Source organism: Diadema setosum, chromosome 22, assembly GCF_964275005.1.
Source record: "Diadema setosum chromosome 22, eeDiaSeto1, whole genome shotgun sequence".
NCBI classification, from domain to species: Eukaryota; Metazoa; Echinodermata; class Echinoidea; order Diadematoida; family Diadematidae; genus Diadema; species Diadema setosum.
The window spans coordinates 2,580,371-2,601,708 of NC_092706.1; the positions used below are offsets into that span (position 1 = coordinate 2,580,371).

At 39.5% G+C, this 21,338-nt stretch overlaps 1 protein-coding gene across 1 annotated transcript in view; it reads left to right on the forward strand.

Annotated features, from left to right (window-relative positions):
* The first annotated feature begins 293 nt into the window (after positions 1 to 293).
* Positions 294 to 21,338, forward strand: part of LOC140245102 (puromycin-sensitive aminopeptidase-like) — a 70,314-nt gene continuing 49,269 nt past the window's right edge. The window contains exons 1-12 of the mRNA XM_072324699.1: positions 294 to 453; positions 2,377 to 2,458; positions 2,889 to 3,088; positions 6,773 to 6,880; positions 7,776 to 7,982; positions 9,858 to 9,862; positions 10,091 to 10,210; positions 10,634 to 10,704; positions 13,074 to 13,117; positions 14,260 to 14,424; positions 14,993 to 15,097; positions 15,750 to 15,984. Coding sequence (XP_072180800.1) covers positions 331 to 453; positions 2,377 to 2,458; positions 2,889 to 3,088; positions 6,773 to 6,880; positions 7,776 to 7,982; positions 9,858 to 9,862; positions 10,091 to 10,210; positions 10,634 to 10,704; positions 13,074 to 13,117; positions 14,260 to 14,424; positions 14,993 to 15,097; positions 15,750 to 15,984 — 1,465 coding nt within the window. The 5' untranslated portion in view covers positions 294 to 330. The remainder of the gene's footprint in view (positions 454 to 2,376; positions 2,459 to 2,888; positions 3,089 to 6,772; positions 6,881 to 7,775; positions 7,983 to 9,857; positions 9,863 to 10,090; positions 10,211 to 10,633; positions 10,705 to 13,073; positions 13,118 to 14,259; positions 14,425 to 14,992; positions 15,098 to 15,749; positions 15,985 to 21,338) is intronic.

The window sequence follows — 21,338 nt, forward strand, 5'->3', positions numbered from 1 at the left end:
TAACACCAGCCTGTTTGACCCGTTCCCTAGTTACTCCGCTGCCGAATACCTATCGCACCGTTTACTTTACGGAGTCGTATTCTTAAAACTTTGAAGTGTAAATCTAACGTTAGTCAGCTTTACAAGTAGAGAAGGCTGACTGGCTGCTCTTTATTGAATTAATAGTATTCCCCCGACGTTTTTCATTAGAACTGTTCAGAAGCCTATCATAAACGTCACCCTACAGTACAGTCTAACGTTACAGTACAGACACGCACAGTGGCAGTACAATTTTCCCAGCTGGACAGTGGAGCTCCATACTGCAAGTGAGTGCATCATTACTCTTTCAAAATGCCGGAGAAGAAACCATTCGAGCGTCTCCCTTCCACGGTTGTCCCCGTGAATTACAAAATCAGTCTGAAACCGGACCTAGAGAAATTCACCTTCTCTGGCAAGGAAACCGTCACCGTCCAGGTAAATATTGACCTAGGACCTACACTTTGTTACATTTTCCTCATCCCTCACCCTGTAATTAGTCGTTTACCAGCTGTTAAATGGTTTATGTTAGTGTTAAGTTAAGAGTAGGCCTACTAGTAAGTGTACTAGTTTAATGCTAACACTTACAGTTAGTTAGCAGCAGCACGTACAGCAGAATAAATGACCTGTGAGAGACAAAGTTTCAGAGCATGGAAAGTATTGAGTTGTGAAAGCAGGAAGTGGGACTGGGACAGGAGAGCTATAACTGCGACCAGCCCCAACACGCAGTATATAACTGTGTACACGGAGCGTCCCGGGGTTAGGCGAGCTAGAGTCCCGTTTTCGTGGCCATACAACAAACAGTAAAGAAGTGGACTGGCCTGGTGTACGGAACGGTATCTCACTCATGCACTGGAGTAACCCCGGGGCGCTCATTGTACACAGTCTAGTTGTCAAGCACTGGAGCTCGGAGGAAACTCCGATGCGACAGTCACAATGACTATATTATATATTGGTCACTATAGTATGACTTGTGTAGAATATCTACTACTGTAAAAGTGGAAATTTTCGCGGTGTTGAAATCTTCGCGCAACCAGAAACTAGCGCGAAAATAAAAGCACGTGAATATTTTTGCTTGCCATATTTCTTGTGCGTGATGTCTTGATTCCGCGGAATTAAAAACACACGAAACTCTTCTTACGGGGCCAAGCGCGAAAAATTAGTCGCGCGAAAATATCCACTTTTACAGTAGTCCCAAAAGTCCAAACAAACAAACAAACAAACAAATGGCTCATGCCCTCACCGAGAAGGCGACTTGATCCACAGCAGCTTCATAGATGTCTTCAAATTAAGTGATGATTCATTCATCCAGAAGTCAAAGAGATGTCGCCGCAACGTCTGCAAGACACCTTCTCCATCGCCAAGCGAGTCGTCTCCACTGCAACATCTCTGGCTAGGTAGCTAGGTCACCAGTCAGTCTCTGCAAATTTGGGGAGATGTCTTTGGAGACCTCGCAAATAAGATTAATCTTCATGACTTGGCTTGATTGGAAAGGGACATCAATCATGAAGGCATCCCTGTGACCAGCTGGAAACTGAAAAGAGTCCCCGATCCCCAAAGAAATCAAACATACAATGTATGTGATTCCCCAAGACTCTGGCTGGACTCAACTCTAATATGTTCCAGGAGATGTACACATTTGTAACCATGACTGATCCACGACCAAGGAGACTTGGGTCACCACCGGGTCGCCAGCTCGTCTCCAGCCCAATGAGATACTCACTTTAATACAAGACTGTGACTTCATGGCCTCATAGCAATGAAACTACATTAGTGCAGCACCTGTCTTTCTCAAATCTTATCTTTGTTGTAAAATTCTAGAGCCATTTAAATATACACAGATTTCTCGGTTGGTGATCAAACTAAAACTAGGCTCCTATTTGAATACAGTGTATGGATTTGCATGCTTTTCTTGAAGTGGGGGGGGGGGACATTAGTTCGAGGAAAAGGGCTTTGAAAGTTGTGGAACAAATTCTGTGTAAATATAGTGATCAATCAATTATAGTTTTATACATTTTCTCCTCCTCATTGCGAATATTTTTGCTTGCCATATGTTCCAGTAGTTGATGTCTTGATTCCGTGGAATTAAAAACATGCAAAGCTCTCCTTGCCTGGCCGAGCGCGAAAAATTAATCGTGCGAAAATATCCACTTTTACTTTATTAGATTACATCTTGCACATCAATATAGCACTTTCTGCAACTCTACTGCAATACATACATTGTAAACAGATATTTTGAAAAAGACCTGGGTACCTAGATGAAGCAGTGTCACAGTTTCTAAACATTAAAAAGCTATAATGTCTAAATCCTCTCATAGTCATCCCTGAAATGTCATTTTTTTTTCTTCCCTTCTTTTAAAGGTCAAATCAGCGGTGGATAAGATTGTTCTCAACTGTGTTGATATTGTCATCTCAAAGGCCACTTTCACTGCTGAAGACAAAGGTAAGTAGAACATCACCTTTGGCACAAGGCTTGATGAGGGCTTGTGTATGTTAAATGTCCAATGAAGTTTGTGTGTTTTGTCTTTTACTTGCAAGAAATACAAACAAAAATGCTTTCAAGTAATGAATGGTATTATTCATGTGTATCACAAGATATTTGTCGGGGCATGAATTTTCTGCAATTTGTCTCCATCTACAAATAAAATTTGTAAAATCGCAAGTTCTGCTGATCAATAATTTTCTCTTGCTTTCAGGATTCATGTTCTACTGTTCCCTGCATTTTTTTTTTTTTTGGGGGGGGGGGGGTGGTCGCAAATGACATCAAACTTTGAAGGGCCTCTTCAAGGTTTTGATTCAAATTTTTATTGAGATCTATACTGTACACTCAATGTATCTTTATTGAGGTTCATTTGTGTCAATGTTGCTGGCAGAGATCGGTTCATCTGACATCAGCTACAGCAAGGACAATGAGTCGGCCACCATCACCTTCCCATCAAGCCTCCCCGTCGGCAGCGGCAATCTGGCGCTGGTCTTCACTGGAGAGCTGAACGACAAAATGAAGGGTTTCTATCGCAGCAAGTACACCACGCCAGGGGGAGAGGAGCGCTACTGTGCCGTCACCCAGTTTGAGGTACGCTATGATCGTGTAGGGCAGAGTTTGCCACAAGACTGCCAGATAAATAAGCCAGTTCGTAATTAGCTCATGTACGCCTTGGTACAAATGACCTTCATTTTTTATCAGTTGGTTAGGCACATCACTCGTTTTCAAAGAGGTATAATGCATAAGCTGCCCAACATAACAATTTATGGAATTCGTGTTCAAACAAAGTATGAATTTGTGTTTAGACCAGGTGACCAGAATAGTCCGTCAGTTGACACTTTAGCAGGCGTCTAATTCATTGTTTCGTATTGAATGCAACAACAGCCTTTTTTCTTTTGATATTGCCAAATACCTGGCTTGCTGTCAGGTGGATGTGCTGGCAAGCACTATTTAGATAAGGATCACATGAATAATCATCACATTACAGATGCTTATCTTAGTGCATTAATAAACCAAAGTGCCTGTTGGTACAAATGACTTTTTTCTGCTCATGCGCAAAGTGGAATTACGAACTGGTCTATTGTGATCACTTTTGTTAACACAGAATTCTGTATGACTTTCAGTCAGTGTTATGAAGCTCTCTTGTCACTTTGCAGTGCAAGCAAAGTATTGATTTCTTTTACTTTTATTGTCATCATGACCTTATTGTTAGTATTGTTATTTGTTTCTGTCGTTGTTATTGTTATCATTACTATTACTTTTAGTCATGTCATCATTGCTAAAAAAGAATGCCAGCAGATCTTTCATGATGATTATTGTGTACCATATTTGAAAATCCTCATAACAAATTGTGTCCAACTTTATCACTGATCTCTTTGTATACGTACACACATGGGCAAATTATCTTGACTGGAGTCGACCATTCGCGTTGAGCGTGCATTTCGGTGCACATATTCACTGACAGGTCCTATACTCTTGGATTCTAATGTGCCCTGGTGGGTAGCAAATGAAGATCGGTTCACTCAGACCACCCATGAACCTCCACACTACTAAATTGAAAGCTCTGGAGAAAGGAAGGAGAAACATCTGACCCATGTATAGGCGATGGTTGCAGTAAGAGACAAGCTGTCAAACAAATCACACTCTTAAACGTACTATTTGCCATGAATTTGTCAGATAATTTTTTGTAAATTCCAGTCGTAACAAAGTTTTGAACTTTAGGCACTACAGAGATTATCTGATAAAGAGATATCTTCATTGGGATGGTACAATATGTATATTAGAAAAGATAGTCGCCAATGGACTGACAATCCAAATTTTTAGCGTAATGTGCTCATTAATATCTTCTTTGCTCATTGAAAAATTGAAAAAAGATGGTTTTGATGAGTCAGAACAAAGACATTTCTTTTCATCCCGATCAATTGCAAGTCTCTTATCAAGGAACCAGTTCCTGCCAAAGACAACGGACGATGCAAGCACAATGACAACAGCCACTTTTATTCTGCTCGGGTTTGCTACTGCCTAGAAATGGCTGTCAAGTTGGGGAATCAAGCGCTGGTTTAATGTTCCGCCGATAACAAGAACACGATTCATGTTGGCGATGATACCCTGACTGTAGATCATTGCATCAACATCAACTGATTCTTCCCACAACTCGTACAATGCAACATTATCATGACAATGAGATATCCTTATTATGGATTTTCTCTTGTTGGTCTAAAGCAATGTCTATTTTGTAGGTGGTATAAACTTTAATCAAGAGCAATTAAACCACAAAATGCCTGTCTTCAAGGGCAGCTACAACTGACCAATCTTCTGTGATTGCTCAATGTTGTTGATTCCCACCATGTTGGTGATAAGCATACAAAGCACATGTTTCCATTACTTCTAGACACTTTGGCCCGAATTCACAAAGGTGGTACAAATGAAATCATGGTTTAAACCATGGACAAAAACCATGGAGCGGCAAGTGTCGCATGGAATATTTCGTTACAAAATTGGTCATTTCGTCGACAAAATGACCGTTTCGTTAACAAAATCATCATTTCGTGGACGAAATGTTCATTTAGTTACAAAATGTTGTCATTTCGTTACAAAATAATCATTTCATCGATGAAAAAGCTGATTTCTTAACGAAATATTCCGTGCGACACTTGGCGCTCCATGGTTTTTGTTTATGGTTTAAACCATGGTTTCATTTGTACCACCTTTGTGAATTCAGGCCATAATGGTGAAGTGTTCTGTTAAGAATAAAAGAATGAAAAAAGACAAAGACATCTTGAACTTGTCATGCATTTTGTCAAAGTAAATGTCTGATTTATCATTTACTATAGGATGTATCTTTCCTTTGAATGTTAAAACAAAATACAGAAGCAAAACTTGCTTTGTATCCTGCTGGACTACAATAGGTCCAAACTTCCACCTCAACATCATCACTATATTTGATTTTACTTTTATGCACACTGTTTAGTTTATGTTATATCATGGCAGAACAAAGCTGTAATTTGACTCTATGTGTTCCATATAACCTCCCATTGTTAGTATTTGGTGGTGGTCAAAGTTCATCAGAACTAGTCCTTTCCTGTATACGCAGTATATGCTTCCCACCCTGTCACATTAGGGATTTTTTTTTTTTTTCTGTGCCAAGGTTAATATTTGCTGTCTGACTGATGACAATCTTAGATAACTGCAGCACTGTGATATGGCATTTCTGAGTATCGTAAAAATAGTCATAGAGTAAAGTCAACAAATCACCATTCTAGATGCAGAATTAACCCTCATTGTACATTTGTGATACATTCTCAATAATTTGTTGCTCGAGCTGGCATATGATGACATATCAAATGGCATGCAAAGCCATACATATCAAATTTCATGGGGTACAATGTACAAGATATTGTTTTCTCACTTTCCTGTCTAAGATGCCAAGATGGTAATGTGAGAAGCATGCTGTGGAGGAGACAAAGGCAAGCAGTATCACAACCATGCTAGACCTCCTTCATGTTTGAATTTAAAGGGATGGTACAGTTTTGGTTGAGATGGGACTTGAGGTTTCCAATGTATTTTAATAGTTGTTTTTTTTTTTTTAGATAATGGGAAACCTTCTATGAAATATGAAAAAGAAAATAGTTCTAAGAGGAATTCAAAGTTTATTTGATGGAAATTGGTTTTGAATTGGCTGAGTATATCCAAAAGAAACTGATCCTAATAAAAGTGGGTCCCACCTTTTATTAGGACCACTTTGTTTTACTTTGTTTTTGATATCTCAACCATTTTAAAACCAATTTTCATCAAATAAACTTGAATTCCTTTTGAAATTGTACACTTTTTAACATTTCATACAATGTTTTCTAAGTATCCTGCAAAAAGTTAAAAGCTGAATTCTCCCCTTAACCAATACTGTACCATCCCTTTAATTTGATGGCAAATTAAAAGCAAAGCTCAGTAGCAGTATCACTCTGTATTGTCGGTTTCAATGTTGTTGGAATTTTCCAAGTTCTCCCTTCTCTGTCACCATCTCCTAGATTTGTGGGACCGTCTTTCATTTGAATGTGATTATCTCGCCTCTCTTAAGATGTACGTTGTTAAATCAGAAAAACAGAAGAATATGACAACAATTCTCCTTCAATGTGTACATGTATGAATTTTTATTTATTGATACAGGGTGCAAATGTTGGTATCTTAACTCAATTTTTATGTATCAGATAACATGTTTTGTTTTGTTTTCTGTCTCATTTGATTTTAGTTTGTGCATGTATTTCTCTTTTTTCCCAGGCTACAGATGCAAGACGGGCATTCCCCTGCTGGGATGAGCCAGCAATCAAGGCGACCTTTGACATCACCCTAATTGCTCCCAAGGACAAAGTTGTGCTCTCCAATATGGTAAATCATAATTAGTAACCTTACTTTCCTTCATCATTCTGGGTTCATCCAGAGCTGCCAACTAGTACTGATTTTCAGTAATTTCTACTGAAATTGGACAAGAATACTGAAGGTTACAAGCAAATTACTGATTTTAGAAATCATTGTCTGTGATAAATTCTATAACACTGTTAAGGATTACTGATTTTCACTCAAAAAAGGTGCAAATTACTGATTTTCAGCCATCATAGTACTGAAAGGCTTTTACAAAAGTTAGCAGCTCTGTTCATCCCCCACACACAAGTTGCAGGGAGAATGTGCTACTTCAGTGCAGATATTGCGAGGGTGCAGAGAATAGTCCAATGACTGTGCTGTAGCAGTTGTACAACTTAGTGCCATCTACATTTGTACAAGATACCTGCACGCTATATACCTGTGATTTTTTTTTTTCTCCAAATTTTGTATAATCTGGTGCTTTGTAAACTCACACAGGCTTTTAGGCCTGCGGCTCTGTATGAAGATAATAATAATAATAATTGTTTTGGATATAAACTCCAAATCTTATTGTCCAAGAATGGAAATTTATTTTGCCCAATTGATCGTGGGCCCGGCAGCCACTGAGCAGCACCAGATCGACGTTGCTCTAACCTTTTCAACTGTTGAACGGCAAACAAGGTAGCAGCAACTCCCATCTTTTAACGTCTTTTGGTATGACGCGGCCGGGGTTTGAACCCACGACCTCCCGATTGTGAGGGCAGCCACTCTACTCACTGAGCCAACACATCGGTGTAAGTGGTGTCAGGAGTGGATCTCATCCTTAATATGGCTATTCTAATCACTTTAATGCCTGAAAGTGTGCTTTACCAAAAGTACCTGTATGCAAGTAACAAAATGTGCACTATCTTTTGTTTGACAGAATGCCACGGGTGAAGAGATCAGCCCAGATGACCCCAGTCTAAAGGTCGTGACCTTTGGCACCACACCTGTCATGTCTACCTACCTTGTTGCCTTTGTGGTTGGTGAATTTGACTTCGTAGAGGGCAAATCGGCTGATGGGGTCGTTGTTAAGGTGTACACGCCACTTGGGAAGAAAGAGCAAGGGGACTTTGCTCTAGAGGTATGTGTCTTTTTTCTTTTCTTACATGTGACCCACTACAGCAAAAGGATCCAAAAATCAGGGGAGGTTGATTTTCTGAAAATGACATGATATTATTCCCTTACTCTTGCTTTAATTTCATATAAAACACGACTCCTCAAACTACTCGGTTGCAGATATATCAATGATTTTCAGAGAGCATGTCGAGTGGTCTAAGAAATCAGTGTTTCAAGAAAACCGCCTTCAAAGTTTTGTTCCGACGCATCCATGATCAAGGGAGATGATAGATGATGCATTAAACTGCTAAATTGTGCCAAAAACAGAAATTTGATGGTTTAGACTGATTTCGATGATCTGATTTCAAACTCGATTTTCTCGGCTCAGCCGTCAGCGACTTTCGGATCCTTTTGTTGTGGCGGGTCACATATACCAGTTCCTGACATGTTCATGCCATCCAGCATCCATATAATGGCTGATGTTTCTGACAGCCACAAACTTATGTATGGCTTGCCTGGATTTAGCAACAATTTGAATGAATGCAAACAAGATTCCAGGTATTGAAATGATGCCAGTGTAAAGAGATGAATAGGCTAATTAATTGACATTCATGAGGACTTGTGTATGTTGTAAAACCAGAAATATTTTGAGGCATGAAAGTCTTGCAAACTGATCCAACGCAGGGGCGGATTCAGGGAGGACCGCAACCGGCGCACGCCCCCCCCCCCCCTTTATTTTTGTTGAAACAAAAGAAATAAAAAGAAAAAAATGGGGGAAGGTGCGTGTGCCTCCCCTTCAATTTTGTAAATGCTCCCCCTCTTTACGGAATTCCTGGATCCGCCCCTGCGACGGCCTCTTGTTGGATGAAATTTTTGTGAATTGCCACTGGCTTTCAGGTGCATATAGTGTAGACAGGAAGTTTTGTGTGCATTTTGATTTCATGAATCTTAGCTCTAAAAAAATTTTTGTTTTACATTATACCTTTCATTATAACATTCATTGCAACCAGAAAGGTTGCCTGAAGCTTGTCCAGCACGCAGACATCTATATGCATGCAGAGTACCTTGCAAATATCGAAGTGTTCGAGTTTACACAGGTGCATGGCAGAGGTTTTTCCGATGTCCTTAGAGGATACACTAAGAATACAGTAAGAAAACCAGCATATTGATCAGCTGATTATTGAAGTCCTGAGGAAAACAGAAGTGCAGAGATTTGAATATATTACAAAAAGGCCAATCGTTGCTGCTGGAGTGTCCATGAGCACTGCCACTGAATTTAATTGTGCCCGAGGCACATTACCTTGTTATCGGTTAAGGTTGACAGGGAGTCTTTGGATACTGCTGCTGGTAGTATCAGGAATTCAACTCAAACAAGAAAGTGCATTTCCACGAGCATTGCATATGCGCAGGTGCCAAAAGATGCATGGACAGGCACGCAAAGTTCCAAAGTTTTGGAAATGCCACATCATCTGCAACGTATAATACTGGTCTGGAACCCTCTTTGGGCATTTTTTGAATTTTGACACAGCATCATTATTGCCTGACTGCTATTAATTGTGCAAGAAGATATGCGACTTGAATTTTATGCTTCCTGGAAATGATATGGATTCAGCATTTAGTTTTGAAGATATTATTATTGATTATTTGACATTATCTGAAAATCACAAAATGGTGCCTAGATGGTGAAATGTAGATACCCATATTATGAGTCATCATCATAAAAAGTTTTTAAGATTCACTTATCAAATTCAGTAGGTGATACGCTGTAAGGATATCACCTAGATATTATGAAGGAAATTGATGCCAATGAGTAGAAATTACCTTATCTTAGTTGTGTCACCGTGGCCCTCCTGTTGGACTGTCGCACATTACTACACCTGTATTGGTTTGCTAAACTTAAAATTAGATTAAGTTAAGAAGGATCACAAAATCCAGAGGAAAGAGCTTATAATCAACAAGTTTATAGGCAAAAGACCTGAGCATAATGTCTATAACAGATGAAGAGGTAAAATTAGCTGCCCTTATAATGTGGTGGTGATATTATCTCATTGAAGCAGACTTCTGATTTCTCCAAGTCACAATTTAATCCTAAGTATTGTATCTGGTATATTTCTTTGTCCGCTACAGGTGGCGGTGAAGGACCCTTCCTTTCTACAAAGATTACTTCAACATTGCCTACCCACTGCCAAAGATTGACCTCATAGCCATTCCAGACTTTGCTGCTGGTGCCATGGAGAACTGGGGGCTGGTCACCTACAGGTAAAGGGAAACTTACCTCAGTCTCCTTAGATGGAGTTCGCATCTCAGACAAGATACTGGTAGCGAGCTAGAATGGGGCAGAGTCACTCGATGCTTGTCTGGAGATACAATGTGATAAGAGCTAACTGGAACATACAACTTTCATGGGTAGCATAGTTTGTGTTCAAGGAGAATAATTATATTACTGTACAGTACACATGACTGTAGTTTGCATCTATGCAAAACAAATTGGTAGGGAAAAAAACAATTTGTGCTTTTGACATTATTGTTTCTTTTAGTGAAGAAAGGGGATGAAGAAAATAAGACTTTCATGTATGTTAGCAATAATGTTAATCTGTCTTCAATGAATGTTGGATGCTCTTACATTTTAGATGAGGATGAAACAAAAATTTTGTGCCATTTCCTTTGTTTTGTCCGTAATAGAGAGACAGCTTTGTTGGTGGATCCCAAGAATTCTTCTGCCAAGGCAAAGCAATGGGTAGCCATAGTGGTTGGTAAGTCTGTGATTTATTTGTTACCTGTGAGGCTAATTGTTAAATGTGAAATGGCCATTCTATCTTGACTTATAATGCAACTGACCTGAATGAGTTTGCAAGCCATTTCTGGTGTATTTACATTTCAGAAAGAATTTACATTTCAATCAAACCACAGAACAAGAGTTACAAAAGGATTGAAGCCATTTGAGAAGTGGGAAAAAAAGATACATGTCAAAATATTTATGTTTGCTTTGCAAATGCTGGACAGACTTCAATCTATTCAGCAGTACATAAATGATAAAATAACCACAGAAAAGGAACCATGAGACATACTGTAAAGCGAGGAATGTTCGCGTGCATTTTAATTTCGTGAATTTCGCGAGCGCCAAGATTCGTGAATTAAGATGCATGAGAAAGGTCTTGTCTACACTATATGCATTGAATGCCAGTGGCAATTCGCAAAAATTCCATGCCTCAAAAAGGCCATCGGCTCAAAATTGCGAAAATTTCATGCCATGAATATATCATGTTTTGCAGTATAGTACACGTATATGTCTTATAGTTCCTTTTCTGTGGGTATTCAAACCAGTGTATAATTATATACTGGTTTGAGAAAAAGGTTTCCATATGAGAAATTTTTTCTGATTGTGCAATTTTTTCTCTTACATTTGCTAAGGACACTAAATAGAATATTTACACCCAAAATGTGCCTGTTTGAGTTTTATTTAGTGATTTATACCAAATTGTCTGATTTCATGCATCATTATGCATAAATTAGCATAATTTAGTGTAAATGATAATTTTGAAAAAATTAACTTCATGGTACTTTAGATTACATCATAGGCAATGCGTGTGCCAATTTTCGTCGCGATCGCGCGGTCGACGGCCGAGATCCGGAGGGGGGGCCTGGGAGGTCCCCAAATCCATATCACCAGTTCGGTTCAAATTTACATGAGTGTTTGAAAATAAGCCATCAAATACTTCCTGTGATTTGGGTGTAGTTTGGTTACATTGAATTTTGGATTAATATCTGTATGGATACAGGGTGGTCCACAACTTGAAATTTTGCATGTTGCAGGGGAAAAAAAGTGATCTTGTGCGTGAAAGTGTGTGTGCGCAAAGCGCACATCACGAGCACGAAGCACGAAGCGCGAAGTCCCTTGCAGCCGGGGTCCCAGGGCCCGCTTAAGGCCTGAAGCTCTAGGGTTCTAGATGCTCTCTGGTGCTATCTTAGCCTTATTTTGAACACTTTGATCACCATGATCACTCTGCAATGCCAGGATAGAAATCATTAATATATTTGAAAAATTATTATGTTTGATTATGACATAAGATTTTAAATTGTTCTTGAAATGTTAATATATGGTCCTTACTCCTAAGACCTTTTGAATATATTTTTAATATGATATACTCCTCAATGGGGATGCTAGGAAAAATGACAAGGACATCTTGAACTTGTACTACAGTACAGTACACTGACTGTTTCAGGGCTGCCAACTCTCACTCATTGAAAGTGAGACTTACTCATTTTGGTCCTTTCTCACTCTAAAACTTTATTTCATTTGCATGCATTTCTATTGATCTCACTCATTTTGACTCCTAAATTATAGCATTGGCCTATGGGAGTCTCACTCTCAACTAGTTTCCAATGTTGGCAGCCCTGCTGTTTTTAATAACTCATTCTGCTGTCCAGAATATGCTATATTTCAACATCCAATGCCACCCGCCCTATTAAGCATGTTTTTTTTTTTTTTTTTTCAATCATAACGGGGGGGGGGGGGGGGGGGGGGGGTCCGGAGAAATTTATGACTGAGAGTGACCACCTGGTTGTGTTCAGCGAGTATGTGATGGGGTGAATGCATGCTGTGTGGTGTGGTAAAAAATAAAATAAAAAGAAAGAAAAATGAAGAAGAAATAGAAAAAAAAAAGAAGAGTGCTAATGTGTCTCATGTTCATGAGGGTGATTGAGGGGAATGTCGCACGTTTTGAAGGATGTCGTGCAGAAACTTTAGCATGTCGCAGCGACATGCAAAAACCCCTTGTGGACCACCCTGATGGATACGAAAGTCCATTTAATAGCGCCCACTCACATACGCATAGGCCAGTGAAAATAGGTAGGCCACTTGTGACATCATCAAATCATAAGGAAATATTCCACCACAAAAGCACCTAGATGGGTTAACATTCTCTTTTCTTTATTTTCTCTGCCACAGTATATACCTACAAAAGTATGTTCTGAGCTTTGACTGGAGTTATTATTTGCCGATTTTAGGATTCTCTTTGAAGTTCCAGATTAAACAAGATCTTGTTTCCTGTTTGCGCTTTTTTATTCTGTTTTAATTAGTAATTTATTCTTCTTTTTCCAACCATTTCTTTCTCGTCTTCAGGTCACGAACTGGCACATCAGTGGTTTGGGAATCTTGTCACAATGGTAATGAAATATGGTTATTCTCACCTTCATAAACACTAACAGTGTCATCCCAACAAAGACTGCTCGCAAAGCAGTTGAAATTTATAGTACTGCACATCATTAATCTTAATCTTTACAAGAACTAGACACAGGAATGCCTTTGTTTGCTCTATAAAGGTGCTCTAAGAAAAGCAGATGATATGATCCCTCTCCAGTGCTTCATTATGAATGATGCACTGTGTATGGGTTGTACAAAATGCCTGTTTATTCCAAACTTATCATATCTGAATGTTTCACATGAACCAAACAGTTTTACTAGTACAGAAAGCAGCAGTGAACTACTACTGGATGTAAAAGCCCAAACCTACAACCACATGGCAACAGAGATGATTCAGAGGTGTACCAACACAGGTTTTGAATCACTGTATGCAATGTCATTATCTGTTTTTTCTGCATGCATCATGCATGACTTGCACTGCTGAAAATTTGAAGGCCGATTACTGTAAGTCTGCCAGAAATCTTTGCAGGAAAATCATCACAGAGCCCTTTATACTCATTATACATAGTATCCCCATTCCACAGAGATTTTTTATCATTGGTTTCTCATCAGAAGCAAAGTTTGTTGGTTCCACCCTCCCGCCAAAGTATGTTGGATCGCAGTCTGGTGAATCCAACTTTGTTGATTGACAATCAGGTGTGTGTCAGACATGTCGCACATGATCCTCATTGGACAGTCTTGCCTCATCGGATCACCACCTAGTGTGTCTGACACTCACCTGCTAGTCGACCAACACAAGTCAGATTTATTGGACTGTGATCCGATATGCTTCGATTGGTGGCTGGAAGCGATAAACTTTGCTTCTGATGAGTGTCTTTTATTAAAGCCGATGGGAGAAAATCTCTGTCAAATGGGGGTATAACAGCACTCGGCAATCAAATACCAGGAGGTTTGTGAGAAGTGCCTTCTGAATATTCTAAACAAATAAAGTATCCATGGGTTAACTTTGCACAAGCCCTTAACCTGTTGAAGACGAGTCTAGAGTATACTCGGGCCGGTGTCTATAGGAAATGTGTGTTATAGCAAGATCAGTCTGTCTTCAAAGGGTTAACATCAAATTTGTATGAGTGGCAGGCATTGAGATATTGTCTTTTACCTCTAATAGGAATGGTGGACCCACCTATGGCTTAATGAAGGGTTTGCATCTTGGATCGAGTACCTCTGCGTAGACCACTGCTTCCCAGAATATGACATCTGGACCCAATTCATTGCAAATGACTACACCAAAGCACTCGAGCTGGATGCCTTAAAAAACAGCCACCCAATTGAGGTATGTGTTCAGAAATGCTGAACTGCTCTGATAAAATTACTGTTTGTTTACAAAATGCACTTTTTGTTTAATCATTACCAAAGATGTCATCTGTATGCCAGTATGTGGTTCCCTATGGAAACTAGCGTTGATGATTAGTGTTCACCCCTTGATTAGGAAGTGAATTCAATTCAATTCAAATGTATTATGTGCTGTATATCTTGGATTGTACACTCAGTCTGTTGCTATTATATTGGCAAATCATTTTGCATACACTATGTCTATCTGTAATTTGTTGTTCAGAAAACATAATGTTTTGTTCATTTTCTTCAAGAAAAACATAATTATACATCAGTATTTATTTCTGAGATACAGCTGGCAATTTTGTGATGGATTGTAATCAGAGCACATATTAGTTATTCAATTTCGAACATTTTGTTAATTTATATTTAGTAACCGATTCATTGAAGGGAAAGAAAGCTTACCAAAATGAGCTAACAAATTCAAATCAGACATGGAATCAGTTGCTCTTGTTGCTGTTTTTTTTTTTTTAACCTTATCAGTCTGAAATTATGGTTTTGTTCAAAAGGTGCCAGTTGGACATCCAGACGAGGTAGATGAGATCTTTGACCTGATTTCATACTGCAAAGGTGCCTGCATCATCAGGATGCTTCATGACTTCATCGGGGATGATGTATGTCTCTCTCTCCTCTCTCATCATTTTGTCTTCTTCTCTGTTACTCTGTTTAATAGGCCATTACTCTGCCTATGCTAGAGAGGAAAGAAAATTTCTCACAATTGACGGCAGTGTGCGAAAAAAAGGTCCCTTGGTGTTCCTATGTTAACATTGCTGAATGCAGAATGTGATAATAATGAATCTTGAAGTTCATATAAAATGTCTTGTGGATGTCATTATCCCTCATAGATGTACAGTGGGAAATATTCACTTTGTAATCTATACAATAATATGTCAGTGTAAATGTGAATTTTTTTCTATGACCTTCAAAACATTTAAACTCAACCAATGACATGATAACTTGTGCAAAAAGTATGTTCACACTAGTAAAGTAGACAAAAGTTAGTACAGATGTTACTTTTCCATCTTTTATGGTGATAATACTCCTGATATATCACAATTCCTAAGTCAGTAATGACTATTTAGAGAACATTGTCATTAATTTCAGAGCAAGAGTTTTGTTAACTTAGGTAATGTCTTTAAGTTCATTCTCACAGAGGTGTGATTATCTATTTCTATGAATTGTATGGTGTAGTCACTCTGCCAAACTTTGGTCTGTGGATCTGACCAACTGTATCTAACATTCACCACCTTGACTTCCCACATTCAGGCCTTCCGAAAAGGCATGAACATCTACCTGACGAGGCACAAGTATGAAAACACCTTCACGGAGGACCTGTGGCGGGCCCTGGGCGAGGCCAGCGGTCGGCCCATCGAGGACATCATGGGCACCTGGACCAAGCAGATGGGCTTTCCCGTCCTGAAAGTGACCAGAGAGAAGAAGGGAGACAAGCAGGTGCTGACCATCCATCAGGAAAAGTTCTCGGCGGATGGACAGAAGGAAGGTTAGACGTTAACCCTGCCAGGCCAGCAGTCAGCATTTCATCGCTTTTATACAGTATTCATCGCATAATCGGGCATCTGATAATCGGGAACCTCGCTTAAATGACATACGCTTCCCAGAAACATTTCCAATGCATGTTATTTTCACTGGATAATCGGGCGGTGACCTCTGATGAACGGGACAATTTTTCTTCAAGCGATCTTTGATTTCGTTGATATTCTACACAAAAAATCTACCAAAATACCACAACAATATTTCAAAGATTCCCTATCAGTTGTCGTTTACATCGAACTTACAAAGCAAGCTTCGGACTGGTGTGTTTTGACCTCCGTCCATCCAGTACACGTACATGCATAGCCACGAAAGCACCGTGTATAAGTATCCATGCCATTGCGAAACACATGCTTTTGCGAACATTCTTCTCCCCTACATAAGCAAAGCCATGTGCAGGGAGAGCTAGAGGGTCGCGCCGAGGGGTAGCGTGGTTGTGTATTCACATGTACAGTACGTCAGTATGTGTGTGTGTGTGTGTGTGTGTGTGTGTGTGTGTACACTACATGTACATGTCGTATGCCGTATCAGTCAGACCGTGTATGGTGAGTGCTCATCGCGAAATCGGGCACCTCGCTTAAAGGGGCCGTGTTTGCTACTCCCAACCTGTCCCGATTATGCGATGAATACTGTACTGTATAAGCTGTGATCTTTGCGTACAGATTTTTTTTTTTTGTAAATGAGGAGTTACAATATTTTTGCAAAATATTGTTTCTACGAATTGACACCAAGACTATTGTAAGTGTAATGTTACCCCAACACATGGCGACATCTTTGCGTGTTGCATGCAAAATTCATGGAAATTAAACCCTCAAAAAAATAACAGCTTATACAGTAGTCTCAGCGTAGGTCATGTTGGGGTTTAATGCTCAAAATTTCCTCTTCAGCATGGAAGAATGGAGTGAGTGGGGTCATCTCTTGAATGTGGCAAAGATAAAACTGTTTATGTAGAGTGATTCAGGAAATTATCAAGCAATAGGAACTTCCTCGATACAGGATATCACTATTACATTTACATTGTAGTTGTGTAATGACTATAATGGCTGGGGGCCAATATTGTAGTGATAGTGAACTTCTAGCCCTCAGTCTCCCACTACAGGCTATCCCTCCCCCCCCCCCCCCCCAACTCTAACCATTAACTATCATAGGAGCTGTGGGACAGTCCTAGTTCAAGTGTAAGATTCCTCGCGTGAACCAAAATTCATTGCATATGATGTTAAAGCATATCGGGGCAGTTACCACCCAGCTATTAGAATACTAGTGAGTAATAAGGGAAGATTAAAGATTAGAGTTAGGATTAGGTTTAGGGTTAGAGTTTGGGTCATAGGAAAGGTGTGGAGTAATTGTCCAGGGGGTAATTGTCCTAGAACCAATGTAAAGTAAGTACATGTAGATTTCATGGGATGGAGTCAAATAATGATGTTATTATTTAAAAACACTAAAAGCAAAATACTTCTTCCCTCGGGGTGATAATGCTTACATTATAACCCAGAGTACTAGCATTTCCACATTTGGACTTCAGTGTCACAACAGCAGAAAAACCTACAGCTGTATGTGCATCACATTAGCCAGCGCTCCACACTGGCACTGGTCCGACGGTCCCTGACCAGTAAAAATTACCTTCGGACCAGTAACATTTTCAGGAATGGACCAATAAAAATGGAAAAACTTGATACCTACTGCTCTGACAGACAGGTCAGACCAGTAGGAAAAATGGGTTAGTGTGCAGCTCTGCATTATCCCATGGCAAAAGACAGATTTCTAAAGATCCTACATGCTGTTCAATGTGTTCATATGTTTTTGACTCGAAAAGAGTTTCTCCTGAGGGCTAGTCATATGAATTCTGTTACCCAGTGCAACAATGTACTTTCATATTATCATAAAAGACATGGCATGTCTGACACCACCATTATTTGTGACCCTGCACCTCAAAACAAACAAAAAGTCGCCAGACATGAATTTTTAGTTAAGACCATATTCTGAAAGAGCAGACTTTAAGCTTTAAAATGATGTATAACTCAAATCAAATGGACTCTCCTAACCTATCTAAATATTGGAAAGAAAGCACAAACTCAGGAAAAGTGTGAACTGAGAAAAGAGGCTCTGAAGTATAGTGTCTATTCAAGCGCTTAATCTTTACCAAACCGTGCTGGCTGTGCGATGAATGGGACAAAAAACAGGAAGTAAACCACCAGAGTAACAACAATGAAGGGATTATCAGATTAAACTGAAATTAAGCATGCCTCATCAACACATTCTGTCCATAATTAATGCCAACTTTCAAAGCAGTAGCACTATCCTTTCAAAAGTTATTGTCCCCGCCGAACGAGTTCGAGCAGGGGACTATGAAACGGGCTCCGTACGTGTGTGTGTCCGTGTGTCCGTCCGTCCGTCCGTGTGTCCGTCCGTGTGTCCGTCCGTGTGTCCGTCCGTGTGTGCGTCCGTGTGTGATCAAAATGTTCAAAATGCTACTCCTTCGCCATTTCTAACCCGATTTTGATTCTGTTTGCTTTATATGATAGCACTACATGTAGTAGAGCAGATAAGCCCTCAAAATCACGTGAATTGTGCAAAATTTGACTAAAGCATGAAACTTTCACCAGTGTTAGTACATACCATAAGATTTATTTTAAGATCGGGAGGTAAGTCTGATTTGACCTCTGATGACCTCCAGAGGTCAATGTACTTTAGATATCAGAAATCGATGTTTTTAGACATTTGCAAATGATATATGTGGTTATGTTGCACTAAACATGCATTTATACCACAGAGAAATCATTTCCAGATTCAACAGAGCACTGACAGGTTTTTACCTTTGACCTCTGATGACCTCCAGAGGTCAATGAACTTTAAATATCAAAATATCGATGTTTTTAGACATTTGTGAATGATATGTGTGGTTATGATTCACTAAACATGCATCTATACTTCAGGGAAACCATTTTCTGATTCCACAGAGCATTGACAGGTTTTAACCTTTGACCTCTGATGACCTTTGGAGGTCAATGACCTCAAAATATTATATTGATCTGTGATGTCATTGGTTAATGGTAACCATTGTTAAGATGTACAAAACAAGCATATCTGTCTCACAATGAAATTGTCTTCATATTCTAAAGAGCAGACAGGTTTCTACCTTTGACCTCTGATGACCTTGAGAGGTCAATGACCTCAGAATATCAGAATATTGAAGTATGATATCAGAATAGTTTGGCATCATCAATGGTAAACATGATGATGTTTTAGAGAGCACTCGTAGGCCCTGTTTATTAACGAGCCATTACCGTTCACCTATGAAAATCACACAAGATCAAATACCTCGAATGAAATGTGAGGATGTTAATATTGATATTGCGATAGTTAATAGTTAATAATTGTTTATAATGTAGGGCTTACAAACCATGCATTTCTGTTACCAAAAAAGTGGCTACTCATTCCGCAGAACTTTTCAGGTAATTATCTAAGTCGGGTATGTGCACAGAGCAAGGGGTGTCGATCTGTTTTCACAGGGGGGGGGGGGACTTGGAAAATATGTAAAAGCATAAGTTCATGGTGCAAAGGAATGAAGCGGAGGGGGAGGGGGAGGGTGTGGGTGGGGGATTGGATTTTTGCAGGTTTAGACCTGAAATCAGTGATTCAGTGTAGCTCTTGTTTAATGTGTGCGTCATCACTTATACGGAAGTTAATGGGGTGTGGGCGCATCTCACCTACCCTCCTCCCAAAGACGAAGTTTGTTTTGTTTGTTTTTTTAAGAATCTGATGCATACGTTTTGGGGATATTTGGAAAATTATGGATCACCAAGGTGTACCAAGTCTATATGGATGGCAACCCAGGAAGCGCAGCGTTGGCGAGGGTAGGGTATTCCACTCCCATTCGACAGAGCTCTTGTATTTTGAGAAATGAGATTCAACGACCTGGCACACAGGCACTTTTGAAGGAATACCTCGAAATTTGTATCAAAAAGGTGTAGTAAGTCAGCCATCTATGGAGGAAGACCAATCGACAGAAAGATGTGGGTGGAGGTATCCCCTCCCACATTATGGAGCTTTTGCATTCTTTTGTTTGCTATTCAATGATCTCGTGCCACTCTTGGTTGAACTACCATTTTGAAAAAAAAAAGTCCATACCCAAATGTGTAGCCATAATCAATGCATGGAGGAGAGGTTGATACAGCGAGAGGAGGGTATGAAAGGGGCTGTCCCCCAATCCTTCCCATGCGAGGGAGCCTTTGCAGTAAGAATAGAAATGTAAAAAAAAATCTAGTATACACATTTATGATGGAATATTTGGGAAATTATCAGTACAAAAGGAGTGTACCAAATCTAAGGGTAGAAACCGAGGAGGGATTGTTGATTGAAAGATACACTACCCCCTCCAACAAGAGGGATTTTCTTTAATATGTCGGAACTGAAATAAAGATCTAGTACATACTTTGTGATGATATAGAACAAAAATGGGACAAAAGCACTGAGCGTATATGGAAGGGGACATAACGAAAGATAGTGTGGGGGAGGGGGTATGCAAAGGAGATTCTGCCTTTTAATCTGGTGCATACTATAGCTAAAATGTTCAGTGACAATTCATTTTCTGTCAAAAAAGTGAAGAAAAAAATCTCAATCTCAGGAAATACTTGGAGGCAAAGTTTTATGTCCCCACCATTCCCCCTCCCATATTTTCTCGGGAGGCGGGGCAAATGCCTCTTGCCCTCCAAAATGAACAATCGTGCATATATAGGAAAGCCTTTTCATCTTTGGAATTCAAATAAAAATATCTCTTAAAAACATTTTTCACAGAAAAAGGGAAATTATCATTCCCCAAAGTATGTTCAACCTGTGGAAGGAACCAAGCAGGGGGAAGGAGTCTATCGAAAGGAGATATCCCCTCTCACAGAAGGGAGATTTTGCATTTCAGAATTAAATTTTAACAATCCGATGCACACTTAAAGTGAAAAACTTGGGCAGTTTTCTGTCTAAAAAGCAAAAAACAAAAAACAACAACAAAAACTAACAACATCAGAACATAGTTCACATCTCAGAATTTAATGGGGTGGGGATCAACTATCCCTGCCACCACCCCACCCCTCCTCCAAACTAATGCCCCGGTATGTGCATGTGTTTTATTCCACTTGTTGAAAAGAAGAGAGAGTTTAAGAAACAATATTGTTCAGTGGTCGCTATCCCAGTCAAGTAAATTGTTTATCAATAAGGTGATTAAGTATTCCTTCACCTGTACCTTAAGATGATGTAGACCTGGTATTTGCCTTGCACGTTATTACATCTATTTCTTTTTTAGTATTCTCGTTT